At 38.9% G+C, this 24,741-nt stretch overlaps 1 protein-coding gene across 12 annotated transcripts in view; it reads left to right on the top strand.

The window, feature by feature from the left end:
• ubr4 (ubiquitin protein ligase E3 component n-recognin 4) overlaps positions 1-24,741 on the top strand; it is a 52,340-nt gene that overhangs the window by 21,479 nt on the left and 6,120 nt on the right. For 3 of the 12 annotated variants that reach the window (XM_085145393.1, XM_085145388.1, XM_085145387.1), the window contains 60 exons: positions 150-213; positions 747-938; positions 1,114-1,184; positions 1,911-2,103; positions 2,764-2,997; positions 3,116-3,286; positions 3,421-3,603; positions 3,955-4,113; positions 4,212-4,364; positions 4,536-4,763; positions 5,187-5,344; positions 5,445-5,619; positions 5,831-6,032; positions 6,359-6,522; positions 6,914-7,130; positions 7,320-7,536; positions 8,118-8,150; positions 8,420-8,483; positions 8,604-8,738; positions 8,881-9,055; positions 9,271-9,402; positions 9,611-9,732; positions 9,942-10,053; positions 10,219-10,349; positions 11,006-11,183; positions 11,627-11,731; positions 12,128-12,283; positions 12,672-12,840; positions 13,061-13,265; positions 13,348-13,461; positions 13,696-13,905; positions 13,991-14,140; positions 14,230-14,457; positions 14,712-14,790; positions 14,895-15,143; positions 15,325-15,493; positions 15,636-15,780; positions 16,063-16,148; positions 16,252-16,339; positions 16,656-16,849; positions 17,020-17,259; positions 17,349-17,487; positions 17,605-17,730; positions 17,857-17,985; positions 18,080-18,429; positions 18,665-18,755; positions 18,913-18,997; positions 19,486-19,613; positions 19,731-19,860; positions 19,973-20,133; positions 20,253-20,362; positions 20,733-20,874; positions 21,048-21,129; positions 21,254-21,427; positions 21,560-21,681; positions 22,961-23,158; positions 23,297-23,377; positions 23,552-23,639; positions 23,816-23,943; positions 24,163-24,270. In XM_085145393.1, the coding sequence (XP_085001519.1) occupies positions 150-213; positions 747-938; positions 1,114-1,184; positions 1,911-2,103; positions 2,764-2,997; positions 3,116-3,286; positions 3,421-3,603; positions 3,955-4,113; positions 4,212-4,364; positions 4,536-4,763; positions 5,187-5,344; positions 5,445-5,619; positions 5,831-6,032; positions 6,359-6,522; positions 6,914-7,130; positions 7,320-7,536; positions 8,118-8,150; positions 8,420-8,483; positions 8,604-8,738; positions 8,881-9,055; positions 9,271-9,402; positions 9,611-9,732; positions 9,942-10,053; positions 10,219-10,349; positions 11,006-11,183; positions 11,627-11,731; positions 12,128-12,283; positions 12,672-12,840; positions 13,061-13,265; positions 13,348-13,461; positions 13,696-13,905; positions 13,991-14,140; positions 14,230-14,457; positions 14,712-14,790; positions 14,895-15,143; positions 15,325-15,493; positions 15,636-15,780; positions 16,063-16,148; positions 16,252-16,339; positions 16,656-16,849; positions 17,020-17,259; positions 17,349-17,487; positions 17,605-17,730; positions 17,857-17,985; positions 18,080-18,429; positions 18,665-18,755; positions 18,913-18,997; positions 19,486-19,613; positions 19,731-19,860; positions 19,973-20,133; positions 20,253-20,362; positions 20,733-20,874; positions 21,048-21,129; positions 21,254-21,427; positions 21,560-21,681; positions 22,961-23,158; positions 23,297-23,377; positions 23,552-23,639; positions 23,816-23,943; positions 24,163-24,270 (9,022 nt within the window). The remainder of the gene's footprint in view (positions 1-149; positions 214-746; positions 939-1,113; positions 1,185-1,910; positions 2,104-2,763; positions 2,998-3,115; positions 3,287-3,420; positions 3,604-3,954; positions 4,114-4,211; positions 4,365-4,535; positions 4,764-5,186; positions 5,345-5,444; positions 5,620-5,830; positions 6,033-6,358; positions 6,523-6,913; positions 7,131-7,319; positions 7,537-8,117; positions 8,151-8,419; positions 8,484-8,603; positions 8,739-8,880; positions 9,056-9,270; positions 9,403-9,610; positions 9,733-9,941; positions 10,054-10,218; positions 10,350-11,005; positions 11,184-11,626; positions 11,732-12,127; positions 12,284-12,671; positions 12,841-13,060; positions 13,266-13,347; positions 13,462-13,695; positions 13,906-13,990; positions 14,141-14,229; positions 14,458-14,711; positions 14,791-14,894; positions 15,144-15,324; positions 15,494-15,635; positions 15,781-16,062; positions 16,149-16,251; positions 16,340-16,655; positions 16,850-17,019; positions 17,260-17,348; positions 17,488-17,604; positions 17,731-17,856; positions 17,986-18,079; positions 18,430-18,664; positions 18,756-18,912; positions 18,998-19,485; positions 19,614-19,730; positions 19,861-19,972; positions 20,134-20,252; positions 20,363-20,732; positions 20,875-21,047; positions 21,130-21,253; positions 21,428-21,559; positions 21,682-22,960; positions 23,159-23,296; positions 23,378-23,551; positions 23,640-23,815; positions 23,944-24,162; positions 24,271-24,741) is intronic. The other 9 variants (XM_085145397.1, XM_085145394.1, XM_085145396.1 and 6 more) reach the window with 8 other exon arrangements.

The following is a 24,741-nucleotide window of genomic DNA, read 5'->3' as shown; positions in this document are numbered from 1 at the left end:
GCACAGAAATCTGAGCCTCAAGTAGCATTTTGGCTGTTTTATTACATGTTACAGTGAAAGCTCTCTGTAGATTCAGTGTGGGAGTATAAATCTAGGTAGAAATTTAAATGGAGAACTTGTGACCTAAAAGCTTATATTTTGTTTTGCAGCAAAAAGTATTTAACACAAAAGAATGTCGTGGAAAAAGTGAGCACAAACTTGTCTCATGGAAAGGTGGGTTTCTCACACACTGAAGTGCATTTTGGACATTTCCACAGAATGAGATTTTAATTACGCCACACTTGTTGTAGACCTATGATCAGCCTTGTTATTTGAGAATAATATCGTCACCTCTCTAAAGGTTAAAGACCTTACGTATTCTTTGTTTTGGGAGGGTATTGCAGTCTGTGGACTTTCTCTGTGGAAAAAGAAAGGATGTCCTTCTTTGTTACATTTTATATTAAGAAAATGTAAAATCTCTTCAAGGTTAAAATCAAGTGTAAATCATACTATTCTGATTTGAGTATGAATTTACTACCACATAGTTGTACATCATGTCCTCTGGTTGTCTGTGTGCTTCTCATACCCCATATTGGACAATCAGAATGAATGATAATGAAACTGGCTTTAGGCAATTAAATGAAAACACTGTAAAAGTACCAATTTGCCAAAGTATTTTCCTGTGATATATTACATTTTGAAAAATGGCAGTTCGGATATTAACATATCTAAATATCAACTGATATGCACCTCTTCTTTGATTTCAGCATGCCAGCATGCTGGAATGCTCATGTCACATCATCTCCTATCTAGCTGATGTGATGAACGCTTTGCGTCAAAGCAGCGGTCAAGGCAACTCAGCAGTGCTGATGGAGGGAGAGGAAAAGGCCATGGAAGTAGACTCAGACTGGGTGGAGGAACTTGTAGTAGAAGAGGATGATTCCCAGGCAGAGGACTCTGTAAGAAGTTGTTCTTTTATTCTCATCCATCTGGCTGTATTTTCCAAATATGTGTCTGTCTCTGTGTGTATGGACTTACAGACATACATCAGTGCTGTTTTTGGGCTTAGTTTTTATCTCTGTCAGTTTGCTATATGAAACAATCATTTTTAACATGTATGTCATTGTTTGACAGGATGAAGACTCACTTTGCAACAAACTTTGCACTTTTACCATCACTCAGAAGGAATTCATGAACCAGCACTGGTAAAGAAAAGTTTGTTTATTGTGATTTTGTTCTATTTTTAAGTGCGGCCTTTGGTTCCAAATACATCCGCATTACACCTAAAAATGGATTTGTCATACAGTACACGTTTGATTGTTTCATTTGTTATTATTCATTTTTTACTAAGAATAAACAAAAAATAGAAACTCATATATTTAGTAGATTGCCTTTATGAATCAGAAAAGCTGATGGTGTTTCTCGAATCTGTGGAAACGGGAGGACTCCACACTGCTGAATTAAGATGGAAGACAAAATTGCATACATTTGTAACATTTGTAATGTAATTAGTGTTATGTACCTGGAAAAAGTAAGTGTGTTAGCAACATGTAATATTTTCTATGTAAATTTTTATTTGTTTTTTGACTTACTGTGAATATTTAAGGATACAGAGGGCAGCTATAAAAGGTTAAAAATGCCGTAATTCATCTAGAGCCTCTGTGGTGTGTAAATCTAACCGGGCAGCAACATATTTAAAGCTTGTCTGAGCTGAGTTAATCTTTTGGAAAATAATCTCCTTGGTTAGCTCTGGATTATGGGTAATTTTTAATTAATTTATCTGGGAAGATTTAGGTGATAGCATGATCAAATAGCCTTCTCTTGTGATATATCCATTTAGATATGAAGAAATACAGTGTCATTCTTTAGTTTCTCACATGATGTGATGTGCCATGCTATATATAGTATTGCCTATACTTTTCATTCTGCAGGTACCACTGTCACACCTGTAAGATGGTGGATGGGGTAGGTGTGTGCACAGTGTGCGCCAAGGTCTGTCACAAAGACCATGAGATCTCCTATGCCAAATATGGCTCTTTCTTCTGTGACTGCGGTGCCAAAGAGGATGGCAGCTGCCAGGTGAGACCGAATACCTCAGGTCATCATGGGAAGAGAACAACAGCGGTAACTTTAGCTTGCAAGTCATTCCCCCATTGACCTCCATCCAGTCATTTCATTTGATTAGGGTTATAGCTAGCCCACACATTTGGCCAGAAAATGAGCAAAATCATGTTAGTAATGTCTTTTTGTCAACTTTTTGTGTACTGAACAGGTCAGCTTCCCTAGTTAATCTTAAAGTCCGTGTAAAGAGATAATTCAGGGATTACTTTGTATAAATATAAAAGTCTTTTACTGAATTTTGTAGGTGTCATATAATTTTTTTTATCTGTGGTGTATAAAATATTTTTTATGATGTGACAAACATGTTTGTAACCACTTTACACGGACTTTAACAATTTTTTAAATTTTTTTATGTGCATGTGATGAGCAAGCCATCAATTACATCTTACCTTTAGTTTATGGCGTAATAAGTACGATAGGCTTTTAGCTTTTTTGTTTTGTTTTGTTAATGCGATGTTTTCCTCACTGTCAGTGTTGTGATAACATTTGCTCATAACAGTTTGGTTCACTTTTTTATAAATGTTTGTTCCACTTCTGCACTTATACGTATTATCGGTTGACATTTACAGTGCATAAAGGGGAGCATAAAGAATCATTTAAGTATACATTTATGTTAATATCAGCTTTCTCCACTTCTTACTTTGTGTGTTGCATCATTCACAGGCCCTGGTCAAACGCAGTCCCAGCAGCGGCATGGGCTCTACTCTTAAAGAGTCTTCAGCTTTCCAGAGTGAGCTGCGTATGCCTGAGAGTGCTATTCGCCACCAAAATTCCTCACCGTCTGACAAGGGCAAGGTCACCATCTGTGATGGCAAATCCAGTGATGAAGACAGACCTAAGAAGAGCAGTGTGTGCAAGAGCATCGAAGGCTGTCAAGAAGAGCTGCTAGCACAAGTGGTTAGAGAGAACATATTAATTTATTTTTATCTGTCATCTCCTAAAACCGTTAAGAGTTCTTTTATATGTGAAAAGATGTTGTGAGACTTATGTTTTTGCCCCGCTTTTATCATGCTAGATGGGGTCATCTACTGCTGCAGTCATACTGGAAATGCTCATGTTTCTCATGGAAGCTATCCAGACCAACTTCCAGCAAGCATCAGCAGTGGGAAGCAGCAGCCGGGCACAGCAAGCCCTCAATGAACTGCATACTCAGGACAAAATTGTGGAGATGACGGACCAGTTAATGGTATCATGACCCAAATAGATTGCCTGTTCCAGTAAAACACTTAATTCATTGATAAGTTATTAAAACTTAATTAAAATAGAATTCTTTTATTTAGCTGCTGCATTTCAGTGTTAACGGCTACTTTTTCCCTTCAGGTCCCCACACTTGGCTCCCAAGAAGGAGCTTTTGAGAATGTGCGAATGAACTACAGCGGTGACCAGGGGCAAACTATACGCCAACTCATCAGTGCACATGTCCTGCGCCGTGTTGCTATGTGTGTTCTGTCTTCCCCCCATGGACGGCGTCAGCACCTGGCAGTCAGCCATGAAAAGGGGAAGGTAAGCTAAACAATTTAAGTTCTTTTGTCCAATTAGAAGGGCTTTCATTGAATTCTTATTTAAAATATATGCATTGTTATTGATTCAGACTTGTCTGTGAAACAGAGCATCATGACAAGGAAAAAAATCTACACTCAAGTGAATAATAGAATAAAAAACATTCCTCTTTCTACATTATTATATGTTTATGTGTTTTTTTTCTCTTTGACTTTTTTCTTTAAGTTTTCTTTAAGTTGTTTTATATGTCATCAAGATACTTTGCAAATTATGAAATAAGAACAGATAGGGAAATCTGTGTTTTCACTGTTAAAATGTCTCAACCTGACTTTTTCTCCATCTCCCATCTGACAGATAACAGTCCTTCAGCTGTCTACTCTCCTGAAACAAGCTGACTCAAGCAAAAGGAAGTTGACACTGACCCGTTTGGCTTCAGCCCCAGTCCCATTCACTGTCCTTAGTCTCACAGGAAACCCCTGTAATGAAGATTACCTGGCTGTGTGTGGCCTTAAGGTCAGAAACGAGCTGCTTCTTGTAAAACAAATGAACAGTTGCTGTAGGAATTTGTTAAATTTAACTATCTTGTTTTTTTTCCTTTCATCTCTTCCCAGGACTGCCATGTACTAACTTTCAGCAGCACAGGTTCTGTGTCTGACCACCTGGTGCTGCATCCACAACTGGCCACTGGCAACTTTATCATCAAAGCTATCTGGTTACCAGGCTCACAGACTGAACTTGCCATCATCACTGCTGACTTTGTCAAGGTATATATTAACATAATAAACATATTTTGTACTTAAAGCAACATAATTGATTTTGTTTCTGCAATTTCTTTATGAAAACAACCATAGATACTATACATATACCTTTCTGCCCTAGGAAAACAAAAGATTGCTTAATACTGCCTTTTAATGTTTGTTCCCTTTGGAAAACAGATCTATGACTTGTCAGTGGATGCCTTGAGTCCAATGTACTATTTCCTGCTCCCAAGTTCCAAGATTCGTGATGCTACATTCCTTTTCAATGAAGAGGGGAAGAACATTATTGTCATCATGTCATCAGCAGGTTACATGTACACCCAGGTCATGGATGAATCTAGCAGTGCTCAGCATGGCCCTTTTTATGTTACAAATGTATTGGAGATAACCCACGAAGACTTGAAGGTAACTAGGATTTGACATGAGTTGATGTTGTGACAAGGTTGCTGTCTTAATGGTCTCCAACAGGGGTGTCAAATGTACAACCTTCGGGCCACATTCGGCCCAGAATAGAAATGTTTCTGTTTTTCACTTTCTGCTATAGAAATATCAGGGGTGGGGGCTACAGGCTAATTTTGTAACTTCTTTACACTGACAAAAAGGGGAGTTTCACTGGTCCGGCCTGCTTAAAGTAAAAGTGGGCTGTATGTGGCCCACGATGTAAAATGAGTTTGACACCCCTGGTCTACAGTGTTTCTGTCATACTTTTCAGCTCTCATTTCTTTGTTTGGTTGATGTGTACATCATACCTTTATTCAGTGTTCAGGTGTTTTTGAAACTACATTAAAGAAAGCGGTTTTGAGGTAAATTCTTTCTTTGTAAACACAGGATAGCAATGGACAGGTAGCTGGCGGTGGTGTTTCTGTCTATTACTCCCATGTCCTTCAGATGCTTTTCTTCAGCTACAGCCAGGGGAAGTCATTCGCTGCCACAGTGAGCCGCAGCACAACTGATGTGCAGAGGCTCTTTGCCATCAATGTGAAAGGGTAACACAATAAAATAGTCTGTAAAAGCCTATCAAATATAATCGTAACTGCAAAAGAAAATTATGAACACAAATATTTTTTTCCATTTTTGTCTTTAAAGCTCCAATGGTGGCAGCAGTAAGATGTCTCCTGCACTGTGCCAGTGGTCTGAGGTCATGAACCATCCAGGCCTTGTGTGCTGTGTACAACAGACAACAGGCATACCTCTGGTTATCATGGTCAAACCTGACACCTTCCTCATCCAAGAGATTAAAACCCTGCCAGCCAAAGCTAAGGTAAATACCATTTACTATTGTGACATGAAACTGGTTAGGATACCATGAAAACAGTAATTGGAGAAAAAAAGGAAATTCCATTTTGGAGTACAAAACTGTATAAACACAAAGCTTTTCCGGTTGTCTTGTTTACTAAGCAAAGTTATTTCCCGTGAGTTTAACTAATTTTACTGTTTTCTAAGGTTAACATTTATTTGTCTGTTTCTGTCAGATTCAAGATATGGTAGCTATCCGACACACTGCCAGTAATGAGCAGCAGCGCACTACCATGATTCTTCTATGTGAGGATGGCAGCTTGCGAATCTACATGGCAAATGTGGACAACACCTCCTACTGGCTCCAGCCCTCATTGCAGCCCAGCTGTGGCATAAGCATCATGAAGCCGGTCCGCAAGCGCAAGGCCGCTGCTGCCAGTAAGTTTGTGGACAATGGTTATTTTGTAAATGCCAGTTATGTATGATGAATGAACAGCTTGTACTAACCTGTTTATTGCTTACTTAATATTTGCTGATATGTTACTGATGACAGCGATTTGTAACCTTTTCCATAAATGCCCTTATGTTTTCTGATTTAAGTTTGCCTATTTTAAATTTTTCTTAAAATTCAAAGTGTAATTCATTCACATTTTCAGATCATGTTTCTTGTGTTCATTTTCCATGTAGCCAGACATACACAATAATAAAAGCAACTAATCTAAAATTTTGGGGAGCTAATTTGAATGTAATGATTTTACTTTAAGCCACCCGGACTTCCAGTCAGGTGACATTCCCAGTGGATTTCTTTGAACACAACCAGCAGCTGACAGAGGTGGAGTTTGGGGGTAATGACTTGCTGCAGGTCTACAATGGACAGCAGATCAAACACAGGCTCAACTCCACAGGGATGTATGTGGCCAACACAAAGGTAGAGGCATTTTACCTTAATGTTCTGTGTTAGAAAAGGTGTAAAAACATTGGTCTGCTTCTCTCTTGTAATGCAGGTTATTGCTGCGTCAGCAGTGCTTGAGTTGATAACCATGGTGCAACAGAGGGATCTTTGTTAATTAAATGTTATTTATTTTTTTATCTGCCATCACTTGTGTTAAGACTTTGCTGTCTTTGCCATCTACATTTGTGCAGTTTACTATACCAGAGTACATTTGTATACGTCCAGTCTAAATCCAAGTGACCCTGCTTTAAATAAAAACAGTGAGGACACCTATTCATGTTTTTCAGCTGTAGTCTAGAAAAAAAAGATGTAAAATAACAAATGTCATGTTTCTTTTTGCTTTCCTTTCTCTTTTCCTTCATCTTAGCCTGGAGGGTTCACTGTAGAGGCAGTAAACAACAACAGTTCAATGGTGATGACAGGCATGCGGGTTCAGGTGGGCACCCAGGCCATTGAAAGGGCTCCTTCTTATGTGGAGGTCTTTGGACGCACCATGCAGATAAATCTGACAAGAGCTCGCTGGTTTGACTTCCCCTTCACGAGAGAGGAGGCCCTGCAGGCTGACAAGAAGCTGTCTATATTTAGTAAGATCAAGACTGTGCAGTGGTTATACGTTTTTTTTTTTTTACTACTTAATGGTTTTTCTTGTTACCTGTATTGATATTCCAATACACGTGTTTAAATAATTTGCACTGACCTGTTCATATTATTTGGTCATATGCTGCAGTCTGTTTAGATAGCTCTTCTAATACACTGTCTTGTTAATTTTTAAGTTGGAGCATCCGTTGACCCAGCTGGAGTCACCATGCTTGATTCAATTAAGATCTATGGAAAAACCAAGGAGCAGTTTGGCTGGCCTGAGGATCCACCAGAAGACTTCTCATCTGCCTCAGTTAACAATGTCTGTAGTCCCAGCCTCAACCAGGGCAATGGGACCTCTGATGGAGACATAGCCACCCCAACTACAACTAGTGGCACTGTATTAGAGAGGTATGAGCTTTTCAATTTGGGCTGTGAAAAGGTCAACCCAAGTTGTTGGCATTCACACTTTTTTATCCCCAGGGTTAAATAAACCACTCCTAATGAACTGATGAGCAAGTTTGACCATCATCTATTAAGTACCTTTATATAAAACCTCTCGGTAGATTTGTCGGGTTCAGTGTTTCATCATAACTGTTTTTTGGTCCATTCATTTGACAACGAAATATTTTCTAAAACATTGTTTTATCTACAGTTCCTCAGTTTTGTGTGAAGATGTATATTTTTTGAAAAGCGCATTACATATATTACCATAGATGTGATGTTTTTTAAAAATTATTTTAAACTCATACTACATTTTATAAGCATGTATTGAATACAGCTGTGTAGTATGGGTTGTTGGACACAACCCTGAAATTTGAGCAGTAGCAGTGAGCTCTCTTTAGTGTGTTTTAGTGCATGGCTCTTGTGATCATCTTTTCTTGCATGTGTCTTTTGTTCAACTGAATCATTTATTTCCACTTGTTTCTTTCCGTGATCCTCACACTTATTTTTGTTCTTTTTCTTTTGCTCCCAAAATTACAATAAAAAGTTTGTGAAACTGAGTCCTTATCAACATTGGACCGGTTAGTAACTGCCTTTTCTCTGCTTGTTTGTATGGTTTTGTGCATGTGTGCCAGCTTGTTTGTCTTTGCCTGCAACCGAACATGCCATGCACCATTTCCACACCTGTGCAGCAACAGAAACATTTTTCCCCTGACATTTATTCTTGCACTCAATTTTGTTTGGCGTTTAGAGTAGCAGCAGAATAATAGTGCTTTTCCCCCCTGTATGATTGATTATTTAAAGAATAATTCACAGGAGATGCAGAATTGATGTTCTTTCTCTATTTCAGGTTGGTGGTCAGCTCCCTTGAAGCTTTGGAAAGCTGTTTTGCAGTTGGTTCATCCAGTGAAAAGGTAAACCTGTGAAGACTATATTTTTTATTGACTTTTAAAAGCATAATTCTGTATAAATAAATCCCTGCTATCTACATGCTTGTGTTCAGGATGCATTTTTAATTCATGTCAACTCTATAGGAGAAAAACAAGGCTGCAGCACTGGAGTTGGCAACTTTACTTCTGTCAATGCCAACACCTGTAGGTGTGCAGCAGCAGACAAAGGGGCTTCTTGCCAGTCTGCACACAAGCCGTACTGCCTACCACAATCACAAGGTAATAAAAGAGGCCAAATTCATACAATGTTTAGCTTCATTATAGTTTCATTATAATCTGAAAAATGTTGTATTGATTTTCATTAACAGCCAAACACCTTAATACTCTCTCGAACCACTATCCCTCCCTCTGCTCTCTTCAGGACCAGTCCTTGCTGAGCAATGCTGTGCAGTGTCTGAATAGTTGCAGTCGGGAAGGGAAAGAGCTAGACCCTGATGTCTTCCAAAGACTTGTGATCACTGCCCGCTCCATTGCGATCATGAGACCCAACAACTTGGTGCATTTCACAGAAACAAAATCATTGCACCATGACTCGGGTAAGAAGCTTTTCTTGTTATGAAGAATGTTGGCATAGAATATAATGTTTTATATGTATTCTTGTGTGAGCATATAACAAATAAACTTGATTTTTGTCATTTGGAGTCAAAGTCAGAAAAAGATACTTTTTACTTTTCATTTACAATGAAACAGCTTGGAAGTTTACTGACTTATAATTCTCATACTTACTGGTGTTCTTCTCTTACTAACTCAGAGGTGACAGAGGATGGACAAAAGCATGTGGATAGTGAGAACTGTAATTTTATTGCACAACTGATGAATAACTTCTGGAAGCTCCATGCCCTAAAACCAAAGAATGCCTTTCTTGCTCCTGCTTGCTTGCCTGGTAAGTTCCACCCTGTGGGTCCCCAACATTTTGCAAGAACATTTATTGTTAAATGTATATGCATTTATACATATGTGTTGAGTAATGTTGATTCACTTAAATCTTATGTAAACCATTTACACGTATTGTAATGCCCAACTGCACGAGTACATTTGTGTTCTATTCTGAAACCCTAGTCTGGAAATGAGTTATTTATTTTAAATTTAAGGTCTAACTCATGTGGAAGCAACAGTAAATGCCTTGGTAGACATCATCCATGCATACTGCACATGTGAGCTGGATTACGTCAATGTAGCCTCCAAAATCTACATGCAGATGTTACTGTGTCCTGTAAGTATATCAGTTTTATTGATCAGTCATTTTTATTTGTCTTTTAACTACTGTAGGTTGTACCTTGTCAGTAGATTTCTTTTTTACATGGCTTTACAAGGGTAATAATAGGCAGCATGCTTATATTAAAGATTTTAGGCAATTAGAAGCTCTTGCATGGATCACTGTCAAAGTCATGAGGTAACCAGTCTATATTTAACAATTCACAGGACACTGCTGTCAGCTTTTCTTGCAAGCAGGCTCTGATCAGAGTGCTTAGACCAAGAAACAAGCGACGCCATGTGACCCTTCCATCTCCCCCACGTTCCAACACACCTATGGGTATGTTTATTAATTAATTCAAAGTATTAATTGAATGTTACTAGATGTACATGAATATTTGATATTTTTTTTGGGGCAATATTAAATATGATTTCTCATATTAGTTATCATTTTAACAAGGCTTTAGGGATCCTCTAAATGTTTGCGGTTGATCTCCTTTATCAGGAGACAAGGATGATGATGACGACGACGATGCAGATGACAAAATGCAGTCATCAGTGTTGACTGGTGGAGAAGAGGGTCGACAGGAGAGCCAAGAACAAAATGAAGTGGACCATAGCGACTTTGAGATGGTGGTGAGACAAAGAGCAGCAGTCTGTAGGCCAGGGGTGTCCAACTCCAGGCCTCGAGGGACAGTGTCCTAAAGGTTTTAGATGTGTCCTTGATCCAATACAGCGGTTTTAAATGGCTAAATTACCTCCTCAACATGTCTTGAAGTTCTCTAGAGACCTGGTAATGAACTAATCATGATTCAAGTGTGTTGACCCAGAGTGAGATCTAAAACTTGCAGAACACCGGCCCTTGAGGCCTGGAGTTGGACACCCCTGCTGTAGGCTGTTTCTGACATTGGACTAGCATTTTTTTTTTTTTTTTAAGACTGTTTTAGAGACACACATCACAAAAGTATAAATGATCTACCTGTTCCTGAATTATTCTGGATGCAGAGTATAATGTTGTAACATCACAAAGATATATTTAAAGTAATTAACTAGCTCTGACGATGTCAAAAAGTTTGTAATTCACTTCTGTTCATTTATATTATGACTAAATTGTTTTTCTGATCTCACACTACATAGACAATAAATATACACTGGAGTAACATTTTTTAAAAGCCACTTATATTCCTTTCTTTGGCTTGTATGGCCATCTTCAAATTTAAATCTTAGTTATCTATAAATTACATATGCATGTTAAAATTTGGTAAAACATGCCTTGTTTTTGTGCTTCACAGTCCGAGTCTATGGTCCTGGAGACAGCAGAAAATGTCAACAATGGAAATCCATCTCCCTCGAGGCTCTGCTTGCTGGAGCCGAAGGTTTCCCCCCCCATGCTTGACATACCTCCTGATGCAGATGATGAAACCATGGTAGAGTTGGCAATTGCTCTAAGCCTTCAGCAGGATCAACAGGGTAAGTGACCAGAAAATCCTAAATAAAGTAATAATTTTGTGACTAGTGTGACTGTGTGACTTATTACTAGTCCTACTCAGCATTACAGTCTTTCCTGTCTATGCTGAAACTATTCTAAATTTCTTTAAACCTTGAAATTCATAGAGCCTTACAATTTTTCTTTTACATAATTGTTTTGAAGCTTTTTTGTCCTTTTTTGTGTGTGCGTGTGTGCGTGCGTGTGTGTGTGTGCGTGCGTGCGTGCGTGGCTATATCAGTTGCCACCCTTCAGAGTGATTTAAACCCTCATACGTTATTCAACAAAATACAATTTTTTTCCCCCCAGATTACGTTATTTGAATTGTTCTAATCTGCAAAACTTAATGTTTCACCCTGACACATTTTAATGGAAGTTTGGGCACTCCTAGAAGTCTGTCCTTAAACACAATTTTTGACATTTTTAGGCAGTAGCAGCAGTGCTCTTGGGCTTCAGAGTTTAGGCCTGTCTGGCCAGGCCCCAAGCTCCTCTTCACTTGATGCTGGCACCCTGTCAGACACCACTGCATCAGGTAATAAGACCATCTTCATGCTCAACCCGAAGCTAGTTTTTAATGCTTGCAAAGTCACTGTTGCAAGTCAGTTAAACAAACCTTTTTTTAAAAGTTCCAAAAATAAAATAACTTTTTATTTTTAAATTAAATAAAAGGAAATTATTATCATTAAATAATTTTATCCTAACTTGAAGCTCATAAGCTCATCAGTGATACAGCATGTAGTTGTACTGCTCATATCTGTAAGCTGGCCAATGTCAAATTAACCCCTATAATTTAATGCCACACTGGTCACAATGGGTTCAGTAGCACTTATTTTTGATTGTACTGCATGCTCTTTGCATTGTTGGTGCACAAGTATAAACCAAGATCATGTATCCTGGCCAGATGACCGCGGTGTATTTACTGTTACAGCTATTGCTATGATTTCAGCCCCGGCATCAGATGATGAGGGCAGCACAGCTGCTACTGATGGTTCCACATTGCGGACCTCCCCAGCTGAGCACGGCGGCAGCGTGGGCTCAGAGAGTGGAGGTTCTGCTATCGACTCTGTAGCAGGGGAGCACAGTGGTGGGTGATTTAAGTAAAACAGGCCAGTTTAATATTAAAAACATTATATATGCATGCCCCGAATTAGTGGTAGTATCTCAAATATGTAGGAACTTCTATAACCAATTCTTTTCAGCCCTGTAGTAAGTATTAGACTTTAAACTTCTTTAGACTTTAATTTTCTCCAATTCCCAATAACCTTCTGGGAAAGGTAGCTCTAAGTTTACAGATTATAATATAGTGTGTCACCTTTCCTATCCTTCCCTTTTCCCATGCCTCATTTTGTTGCGCTTTAAAGTCCTGAGGGGCAAACGTGACTCTTCAGTTTAAAATAAAACCTAATCCTTCCCTTTGTTACATTACCAGGTTTCCATATTGCTTAGTTGCTTTCATTCATGCATTTGTATAGTGTCAGGTCGCAGCAGTGCATATGGAGACACAACAGCGGAAGGCCACCCCGCTGGTCCAGGCAGCGTGAGTTCCAGCACTGGAGCCATTAGTACCACCACAGCCCAGCAGGAATGTGAAGGCTCAGAAGGTGAAGGAGAGACTGAAGGAGACATTCACACAAGTAACAGGTCAGATTAATGAATTTGGATTATTTTAGATTAACTTAAGGCTCCATGATAATGAACATCTGCCATTTGAAGTGCTGAAGACTCATTTATACTATCTATGGATACCAACATGACCATAAGAAAGACAGATAATAATATTTCATTTTTATTACATTGTCATGAAAAGTGATTTATGCTTAATAGTTTAACCAGTAAAAAATGTCATTATGTTTTTCATTAGGTTGCACATGGTTCGTCTTATGCTACTGGAGCGTTTGCTTCAGCACCTTTCTCAGCTCCACAATGTAGGTGGAGTCCAAGCTATCCCTTACATGCAAGTTATCCTCATGTTGACCTCTGACCTTGACGGTGAGGATGAAAAGGATAAAGGTGCTTTGGATGACCTGCTTGCACAGCTCATTGCCGAGCTTGGCATGCACAAGAAGGTAACTACTGTTTTGTCCTTTCCTCATTTTGTATCAGGCTCAGAATATTTTTGTTTTACTGAATCGTGTTATATCTCTGCAGGATGTTTCCAAGAAGAATGAGCGTAGTTCCATAAATGAAGTTCATTTGGTCATCATGAGGCTGCTTAGTGTCTTCATGTCTCGAACAAAGTCTGGATCCAAATCTTCCTCTGAGGTACAGTTGTACTATAATCATTATGTAGTGTGTAGCCAGGTTTGCACCTCTCTCAACAACTGCTCAAAATTGATTGCAGTCATTCATCACATCTCATTTTTGCTCAAGTTTCATATTATTATTAACATAACTTGTGCCATGAAGCTCACAGTTTCATGGCTATCATACAACTTGATTATACTTTGTACATCATGAATTTTGAAGTTAGCTGTTTTCCCTCTTTTTGTCTTCTAGTCATCCTCCCTCATTTCCAATGCCACAGCAACCGCCTTGCTCAGCCTGGGTTCTATTGACTACTGCCTCCAAGTGCTCAAGTCACTCCTGGAGTTTTGGAAGAGCCAACAGGGTGAAGAAGAGCCAGTGACTGCCAGCCAGCTCCTTCGCACACACACAGCTTCCTCTCCCCCTGACATGAGTCCTTTCTTCCTTCGCCAATATGTTAAGGTAAGATCTCAACATAAAAAATGGAAAAGACTATTTATATCTCTCAAATTTTAACATTAACTCAATATATTGTTTTTGCAATCAGGGGCATGCTGCTGATGTGTTTGAAGCCTACTCCCAGTTGTTGACTGAAATGGTGCTTCGGCTGCCATATCAGATAAAGAAAATTGCTGACGCCAACCCACGTATCCCACCTCCTGTATTTGATCATTCCTGGTTCTACTATCTATCTGAAGTAAGCCATCATATAAATGTTTTTTTTCTTTTGTCTTTCCAAAAGAGAGAAATTGATCTCTTCATTTTTTCCCCCCCAATTTTTCCCAGTATTTGATGATACAACAGACACCATTCGTCAGGAGGCAAGTCAGAAAGCTGTTGCTGTTCATTTGCGGCTCAAAGGAAAAATATCGTCAGCTACGAGACCTGCACACTCTTGACTCTCATGTGCGCAGCATCAAAAAGCTTCTAGAGGAACAGGGCATCTTCCTCCGGGCTGGTGTGGTCACTGCCTCATCTGGCTCAGCCCTACAGTATGACACACTCATCAATCTGGTGAGTGTCTTGATAAGACAGTGTACCACTCCTGCATTACTCTGGATCCATTATGTATAAAACAGGTTTACTTAGAACTTGTTTGTTGTTGTTTTTATCCTTTTTTGTGTCTTAGTAAGCTGCAGTGCTGTGTTGAATTTATTGGTTTTAGAATGTTTTATTTTGTGTTTTTATATATATATATATATATATGGGGGGTTTTTTTAGTTTTCTTTGCTATGCTTTGCTGTAAATTGCTTTATTTATTTTTGTAGATGGAACACCTGAAAGCTTGTGCTGAAATTGCCACTCAAAGGACAATCAACTGGCAGAAGTTCTGCATGAAGGATGACTGTAAGTTGTTTGTGATTACTTATTTATTTTTGAAGCAACAAATGTTTTACACAAGTACTAACTATTTATGTCTCTGTCTTTGCTTTTCTTTTTTTGCCATACAGCTGTCTTGTACTTCTTGCTCCAAGTCAGTTTCTTAGTGGATGAGGGCGTTTCCCCAGTTTTGCTGCAACTCCTCTCCTGTGCTCTGTGTGGCAGCAAGGTGCTGGCCAGCTCCTCCTCTACCTCTACCTCATCCTCATTCTCAGGCGGAGGGTCTGGTAGTGCTGGACAGACAGGAGCCTCTCAGTCCTCTCAGAGCAAGTCTTCTAGTAAAAAGAGCAAAAAAGAAGACAAAGAGAAAGAAAAAGATGGTGAGAAAATAAAAAATAACTAGTTGTACTTCTTAGAAAATCAACTAGCGTAGAAGCACATATTGGGTACTGAACTGGGCTCCAGTGCTCCTTTGAACCTGAACAAGATGTAAAAGTGGTGTAAAATGATTGGTCGATGAGATTATCCTGAATTTAATTGTATCTTGTCGACTGACCACAGGGGATGGTGTTGGTAGCCAGGAGGATCAGCTTTGTATGGCTCTGGTCAGTCAGCTTAACAAATTTGCAGACAAGGAGACGCTCATTCAGTTCCTACGCTGTTTCTTGCTGGAGTCAAACTCATCTGCTGTGCGCTGGCAAGCCCACTGCTTGGCGCTGCATATCTACAGGTATTGTAGAAACATACACCCTAGTACATTGGGTAGTTTGGTCTAAAAATGAATCTATTTAACAAAAGCTTAGGCTTATTGCATAACTTTTTAACAATTGAATACATGTATGGACAACCTGATATTGTTTGTACTTCCGCAGGAACTCTAGCAAATCTCAGCAGGAGCTGCTGCTTGAACTGACTTGGGCCATCTGGCCAGAGCTTCCTGCATATGGCCGTAAAGCTGCCCAGTTTGTCGACCTACTTGGTTACTTCTCACTCAAAACCCCTCAAACTGAGAAAAAGGTTAGATTTTTTCTTTTTTCTTTTTTTTAAAATCCTTTTCTGTATTTCATGCAGTTTTTTTTTTTAAAAATTATAGTTTGGCTATTTTCTATATCAATTCAAAGAGGAATAATTCAGTATTTACAATTAAACGGTTAGTTTTTGTTCTTAAAGTATTACACAAGGGTTCATATCCTGATGCTTGTGTTTTTATTTGTCTCTACAGACCATAGACACCACGTTCATTATGATAGAAGATGAAATTGTTTTGTTTCTCTTATTTATTTATGTATTTTTCTCCAGCTGAAGGAGTATTCCCAGAAGGCTGTGGAAATCCTGAGAGCACAGAACCATATCCTGACAAATCACCCCAACTCCAATATATACAAGTATGTTGATAGATACTAAAATCGAAACATTCAATCTTATAACAGTGAGAATGCAACTATTGGGCATCATCTACATAAAATTACATGTGTTTTTTTTCTGCAGCACACTCTCTGGATTAGTGGAGTTTGATGGCTTTTATCTGGAAAGTGACCCCTGCTTGGTGTGCAACAATCCAGAAGTTCCCTTCTCCGTGAGTGAAACACACCCTCACAGAACAGGCATATTCTTTTTAAAAAGTACACAGGCAGTCAAGCTAATTAAAATAATTTTTACATACTAGTAAATTTCACAGGGGAAGGCTTAAAGAGAGATGGTATTGGTTTCAGAATTTGAAAACCCACTGCCAAATGCAAAACTCTTAGTATTAACTGTGTAACATAGCTGGTTAGTTAAACAATGATGAAATGCAGTTATGTTGACAGAAACATCCTCTAAACGTAGGTATAAACAGTTCTCAGTATTGTTTTAAGCATATTTTTAATTTTTATTTTATTTTCACCCACCAGAATATAAAACTGTCATCCATCAAAGTAGACACCCGCTATACGACCACACAACAGGTTGTCAAGCTCATTGGTAGCCACACCATCAGCAAAGTCACAGTGAAGATTGGTGACCTCAAACGCACCAAAATGGTCCGCACCATCAATCTCTATTACAACAACAGGACAGTCCAGGCGATCGTGGAGCTGAAGAATAAGTATGTCAGCAAAGAGCTGCTGTTCTTTCTTGCTTTTAGTTTTCATATTATTATGGTATACTGAAATTTTAAGGTGCAAAGATGTAGTATCAACTCGGAGGTTTCATTTTAATTTACTTTTTTGGCATTAATTAGGAGTTCTTAACTTTACTGTCTTTTTTTTTTTTTAGGCCTGCTCGTTGGCACAAAGCCAAGAAAGTTCAGCTCACCCCGGGACAAACGGAAGTGAAGATTGACCTTCCCTTACCTATCGTCGCTTCCAACTTGATGATTGAGTTTTCCGATTTCTACGAGAACTACCAGGCTTCCACTGAGACCCTGCAGTGTCCACGCTGCAGTGCTTCCGTACCGGCCAACCCCGGTGTGTGTGGCAACTGCGGTGAAAATGTGTATCAGTGCCACAAGTGCAGGTGAGCCCCGTGTTTCCTCTGCGGTTCTTAAAGAATTGAAGACACTTTTAGATTTATTGGATTTTTACTATATGGTTGACACTTTTCAGGTCTATCAATTATGACGAAAAAGACCCCTTCCTGTGCAACGCCTGTGGTTTCTGCAAATATGCCCGATTTGACTTCATGCTGTATGCTAAACCATGCTGTGCTGTGGATCCTATTGAAAATGAGGAAGACAGGAAAAAGGTAAAAAAAAAAAGAAGCCTCTTCTAGGACAAGAAAAGCATTTAAAGGAATTGGTTAAAAATAGGCTTACCATTCCTAAAAGTCAGACTACAAAATGTTTTGTCCCTTTTTGCATAGGCTGTGACCAACATTAACACCCTGTTGGACAAAGCTGACCGGGTCTACCACCAGCTGATGGGTCACCGGCCTCAGTTGGAGAGTCTCTTGTCTAAAGTCAATGAGGCAGCACCGGAGAAGCCCCAGGTCAGTCAAGAGGGACTGAAAGAGCACTTGACCTAAATAAGCACAGCTTGTACTAATGCAACCTGCACATGCTGCAGAGATAACGTTTTTCTAATAGTATTTTCTCTTGTATTTTATTTCTTTCAGGATGACACTGGAGCAGGAGCAGGACTTGGTGCATCCTCTGCTAATGTGAACAGATACATTCAGCAGCTGGCTCAGGAATACAGTGGAGATTGCAAGACCTCATTTGATGAACTCTCCAAGATTATACAGGTTAGGAAGAAAATGCAGTTAACTTTCCTGATATCTGTACCCTTGTTGTCTTCCTGCTCTCATACAATTGTGCCCCTTCCTTCTTTGTTTACAGAAAGTGCTTGCATCTCGTAAAGAGCTCTTGGAGTATGACCTACAACAGAGAGAGGCTGCCACTAAGTCATCTCGGAGCAGCAGTAGCCACCAGCCCACCTTCACCGCCAGTCAGTACCGTGCCCTCTCTGTGCTGGGCTGCGGCCATACATCCTCAACCAAGTGTTACGGCTGTGCCTCAGCTGTTACAGGTCACTGCATCACACTGCTCCGCGCACTGGCCACCAATCCAGCCCTTCGGCAGATCCTAGTCCTTCAGGGTCTCATCCGTGAGCTGTTTGAGTATAACTTGCGTCGAGGTACAGCAGCCATGAGGGAGGAGGTGCGCCAGCTGGTCTGTCTCCTCACTAGGTATGTCCTTTCCTTCACGTATTTTCATGTGACAATTAATTGCCTGACTTCAGTTCCACATATAAGCAATGATAGTATTGTAAGTTGTTGGAACGATAACATTGAAATCTCAGCTTTTTGCTTTTTAACTTTCTATGTTAATACACGCCGTATATAATGCTGTTCCATTGTCATTTGGTCTCCTGTATCCTTACATGTTTGTTTTTTTTCCTTGTCTCTCTATCTTTTGCTTCAGAGATCACCCAGAAGCCACTCAGCAGATGAACGATCTGATCATTGCCAAGGTGTCAGCTGCCCTCAAAGGTCACTGGGCCAATCCTGATCTGGTAGGTCTCAGAGGTCATACTGAAAATAATTTAAACCCAAGAAACATTGTTTTTGTGGGTTTTTTTTTTCCAGGGTCGCTATGACTATGAACTTTACTATAAAGAAATCAGATTTTAAAATACACACACTATGTTTTTTTGTTTTTTCCCCCATCAGGTTAGTAATTTGCAGTATGAAATGCTGCTGCTAACGGACTCTATTTCAAAAGAGGGTGGATGCTGGGAATTACGGTTGCGTTGTGGTAAGTATTAATAATATACTTCAATTATGTTGTGCATTGTTTGTCTATAAATTAAATTAAATTAATAAAATATGCATATAGAAATCCTGAAAACCATAAATTTCACACCCGAGCCTCAACTCTCGGTACCAAACGACCAGTCGATGGCCCGGGGGTTGGGGACCACTGGGCTAAGGGGCTCCCAGCAGGCGCCATAAATGCTCTAAATTTATAAACAGTTCATGCAGCTCGGTCAATCCTGGCCAGAAATTTTGAGAGAACAATTTATTTATTTATTTATTTTGGTTTGGTTATTTTTGTCTGACCAAATCAGTCTCGCACTACATAGGGTGGTGTTGATTAGACACCTGGAACTATTGCTCTTCTTCTTCTTTTTTCCTCTAATATTATTTTGAAAGAGGTTTTGTTTGATTAAAGCAGTTAAGAGTCTTCAACTAATAGTGTTGTATCTTTTGTTTTGTTTTTCCTCACTCCTTCCCCATATGTAGCCCTCAGCCTGTTCCTCATGTCTGTCAACATAAAGACACCAGTAGTGGTGGAAAACATCACACTGATGTGCCTGAGAATCCTGCAAAAGCTGATTAAGCCCCCTGCTCCCACTAGCAAGAAGAACAAGGTAAAAAAAAAATTGCTGCATGTTTAAAATGGATAAATATAAGCATATCTGTTGTGTCAGTTACCACTTGGTTGTATTATGCCACCTAACAAAGTTATGTGTGTTTTCTGTTTAAAGGATGCTGCTATTGAGTCTCTGACTACAGTCAGGCCCTACAGTAATGAAATCCACGCCCAGGCCCAACTCTGGCTCAAAAAAGATCCCAAAGCATCTTATGAGGCCTGGAAAAAGTGTCTTCCAGCAAGATGTAAGTATCGTGTCTGAACGGTTTACATTATCTGAGTCTCACAGGTTTATTCATTTATTGTATTTAATGAAATAGGAGCACTCAATAAACTTCTCATTGTTGTCTATCGCAGGTCAGGAAACGATGTCAAAACCTCAGGGGAAGGCTGAGTTACGGAAACAGTATCTACTTGAGAAGTATGTGTGGAAGTGGAAACAGTTCATGAGGTCTAGAAAAGGAGAAGGCCTTTTCCCGCGCCTGCTTAAACTGAGCCACAACAACTGGCTGCGACAGGTAATAATTAAAAAAAATAATAATAAAATCAGAAAAATGTTGTTTGCTTAGTTGGTTAGTTCACAAACCGGTAAATGCAATTTCTTAAAAAATGCTAACTTTAGCTCTACTTTTTGCAGGTTCTTTTCACACCTGCCACCCAGGCTGCAAGACAGGCAGCTTGCACTATTGTGGAGGCACTTACCACAATCCCCAGCCGTAAGCAACAGGTCCTGGACCTACTCACCAGGTACGAGTCTCAACAGAAAGCCAGCAAGTCTAACAGACATGACATGCTCTATTTTGAATTTGATATACATAAATTAGGTTGATAATTCCAATGAATTTGGATACACTTAGCAATATAGCATAACTAGTTAAAGATGAATAGCTCTTATCATGTATTTCCATGATTTTATATTTGCTGGAAAATGAATTATCGGGCAGAAAAATAATATTATTTTAAATACTTTACAGATAAAGTGTTAAAGAAGAACATAATTCTGTGCTTAATATTGTAAATGAAAGAAAATGCATCTCAGGCAGCTCACTTGTTGCATAGTTTCTCAAGCAAAAGGATGAAAACTGTTAAAGTGATTAAAAAACTGTCCATCTTTAAGTTATCTGGATGAACTGAGTGTCGCTGGAGAGTGTGCAGTGGAGTATCTGGGTCTGTACCAGAAGCTGATTAAGCCAACACACTGGAAGATTTATCTGGCTGCCCGGGGAGTCCTGCCCTACATTGGCAACCTGATCACCAAGGTATTATTTTAACATTCAAAGAATGTAATTTTATAGTCAGATAAACACTGGTGTTTTTAATTTAGTATCTTCATAGTCCTCTTCCTTTCCCAATTTCAACCAACTAAAGTGTCACTAGATCCATTAGAAGTGCTCTTATTTCAGTATCTTATCTTGTTTATTGCTATGATCAGGAAATAGCCAATCTGTTGGCTCTAGAGGAGGCTACACTGAGCACAGACTTGCAGCAAGGCTACGCCCTCAAGAGCTTGACTGGTATGTTAGTTTCCATCTTTAGATTTTCAGCTTATATACAGATTGAGTGGTACACATTACTTTTATACCGCAAGTAAAGTTGCAGCTAATTCAGACTTTTTTTGGTTCTGTGTGTGTTTTTTAGGATTGCTGTCATCTTTTGTGGAAGTGGAGTCCATTAAGCGGCATTTCAAAAGTAGGTTGGTCGGCACGGTGCTTAATGGTTATCTGTGCCTGAGGAAGTTGGTGGTTCAGCGAACCAAACTCATTGATGAAACTCAGGATATGCTACTTGAGATGCTGGAAGACATGACGACAGGTGGGCATTGACAATAATAATAAATTTAATTATGTTTTAAAAAAGATAATAATATTCTTATTTGGTCAACTGAATATTGTACATATTGTGCTTAATATTTTTTTTTAATTGTATGTCTTGTATTGTTCATAGGAACCGAGTCTGAAACCAAAGCTTTCATGGCAGTGTGCATAGAGACTGCAAAGCGGTACAACCTGGATGACTACAGAACACCTGTGTTCATTTTTGAGAGACTTTGCAGCATCATCTACCCTGTGAGTTGCCTTTACCTCGATTAGAGCTGCATCTAATAATTTGTCTTAAATTTTAATATAATGTTCACTAATTTTCACTAAGTCATACAAGTAATTTTCATTTGACTGAAGGCTTTCAAGTGCAACATCCTGCTGCTTTCTTGACATTTCAGATTAATGATCAAGTAATAAGAAGTAATTATATACAAATTGTTATATTATATACAAATATTTGTATTATATACAGATATATTTAGATTGAGTGTAGTTTGTGTTTTAAGTAAAGACGAAGAAGTGACATGCTTGTGTAATTTTGGAAACAGTTTTGAAGCAGAATTTGTTTTAATCTGGAGTAGGGCTGGGCCATATCATACCGTTCACGGTAATACCGGTGTAATGTTAGGCAATGATAAGAAAATGAAATATCGCAATAGAATACGGGTAAAACGCGCATGCGCAGTGCCTTTGTTTTCATACGCACATGGCAGAAAAAGCATGGCGGCGACGGAGAATGAGAAGGGCGAAAGCTGATCGTTGAATGACAGATGAACCAGAATTGGTTTATAGAAATGGTGCAACTTCAGTGGTGTGGAACTGGTTTGGCTTTCGTCTGTCAGATGCACACCAAAGCACAATTTTGTAGAGCATGCAAGCAGGCCGTTGTTATTAACGTGTTTTTCGGAAAATAAGTCACTCTTAAAATCCTTTGATTTTTCTGAAAAATTGACAGTGCCCCTTATAATTCTTATGTATGAATTCTGGTTGTGCTTACTGACCTCGAACTGATTTATGTGCTACACAGCGCTCGAAAACCTGTCAAAAAATGTTTTAGTACGACTTTACTAAGCTACGGAGCTGCACCGCTTGACGGATTGTCTGAGCATTACAGCTACCGTAGTCAGGAGTCTCGCGGAGTGATATGTACTGTGCTTCAAAATAATATTACCGTATTGTGTGTGTATAACCTCTTTTTAAGTTTATATTATACATGGTTATGCTGAGGATATGTCGGCCAATTTCCACTGGAAATGCCTTTTGGTTAAACTGTCAGCAAGGATTTGCATTTGCACTGTTAAATTTTTATATATAACTTTAATGCACATAAAAAAACAGCTGCTTGTTTAAGTGAAAATACTTTTTTTTTTTTTTTTTTTGCGCTAATAAAGTTGTGGAGTTGTAGAGTATTTTGTCTAGTGTCAATTATATCGTTATCGCAAATTTTCAAATATATATCGTGATAAATATTTTTGGCCATATTGCCCTGCCCTAATCTGGAGCATTTGTTTCATTCACTATCTAGGAAGAGAATGAGGTGACAGAGTTCTTTGTGACGCTGGAAAAGGATCCTCAGCAAGAGGACTTCTTGCAAGGTCGCATGCCAGGAAACCCCTACAGCAGCAACGAGCCCGGCATCGGTCCTCTGATGAGGGACATCAAAAACAAGATCTGCCAAGACTGCGACCTGGTGGCTCTTCTTGAAGATGACAGTGGCATGGAGGTAAAGTAAGCTTACATTTGAGTTGCTTTGAAGGTTTCCTTTTTTTGTGAAATTATAAAAGTTGACACAGTTCAAGAAAAAATTACCAGATGTGTTTTTTGTTTTGTTTTGGTTTTTTTTTTTTCTCTTCTTTTTCAGCTTCTGGTAAACAACAAAATCATTAGTTTGGATTTGTCAGTGGCAGAGGTCTATAAGAAGGTGTGGTGTCCTACAAATGAGGTGAGACTCACATTTTCTATGAATTAGTTACACTTTTACAAACATTTGGAATCATACAAATTTTCATGAAATGCTTACAGTCCTTTAAAGAATTAATGGTACTGAGAGCCCACTGACCTTGTCCCCCCCCCCCCCCCCCCCCAAAAAAAAAAAAATAAAATAAAATAAAATAAGGGTGAGCCAATGAGAATCATCTATCGTATGAGAGGACTACTTGGAGATGCTACTGAGGAGTTCATAGAGTCACTGGATTCAACTACAGGTTTGATTTGCTTTTAACTTGGTGTATCTTCATAATTGGGGTCAAGCTTGTTCTCGTTTATGTGACTTCTACCAGGTTTTGCCCTTAATATAATTATTGCTGTATGTATTCTTGGCCATCATATGTACCTGTATGCACAGAATGAGATGCAAATGTTTTAATTGACCTCGTTACAGATGAGGAGGAGGATGATGAAGAAGTGTACAAGATGGCAGGAGTGATGGCACAGTGTGGAGGACTCGAGTGTATGCTCAACCGGCTGTCTGGAATCAAAGACTTTAAACAAGGAAGACATCTGCTCACCGTAAGACAGTATTTTTGTGTCAGAAAGCGTTTTGAAATAATACCATTCTTTATTCTCCAATCATCAATGCAAACTGTAATTTTTTTGTAATTTTGAACTCCTCTTTGAATTACAAAAAACAAATGCTGGTTATCTAGACAATATATATGTCATTATCATTTAGAATTAAATTCATATAGTGCCCTAAATTAGAATTAAAACTTTTTTTTTCTCCCCCAGGTTTTGCTGAAGTTGTTCAGTTACTGTGTGAAAGTGAAGATCAATAGGCAACAGCTTGTCAAACCAGAGATGAACACACTCAATGTCATGCTGGGAACTCTAAACTTGGTGAGTCTTATGCTGATTGTTGTGATTCAGTTTCTAGATTGTATTTTTATATATATATATATGTGTATATATGTATATATGTAGAGAGAGAGAAGGGGTGCAACGATACACAAAATTCACGGTTCGGTTCGGTTCAATACTTTGGTGTCACGGTTTGATATTTTTTCGATACAAAAAATGTTCATGCCTTTTTAATTTGTCATTTATTAAAATGATAAATATATATTTTAACTCAAAAGTACAGTTTTTAAATTTAATGTTGCCGAAACAACAAAATAATAAAAAAGAAATCTATCTGATTGAGAAATCACTCATCTTTGGAAAAGAGAGTTTATTACAGAGAAATGACTCTTTCCAAAATAAAAGCTACACTATACGCTTCTTCTGGGCTATATTCTCAGCAGCATATTAAACATATCAGGTCCCCATAAGGAGAATCATGTGCTAACGGCTGTCTAAATGACTTGGGTA

The sequence above is a fragment of the Neolamprologus multifasciatus genome, chromosome 20 (genome assembly GCF_963576455.1).
Source record: "Neolamprologus multifasciatus chromosome 20, fNeoMul1.2, whole genome shotgun sequence".
In the NCBI taxonomy this organism is placed as follows: domain Eukaryota; kingdom Metazoa; phylum Chordata; class Actinopteri; order Cichliformes; family Cichlidae; genus Neolamprologus; species Neolamprologus multifasciatus.
This window is presented reverse-complemented; position numbering and strand designations above follow the sequence as displayed.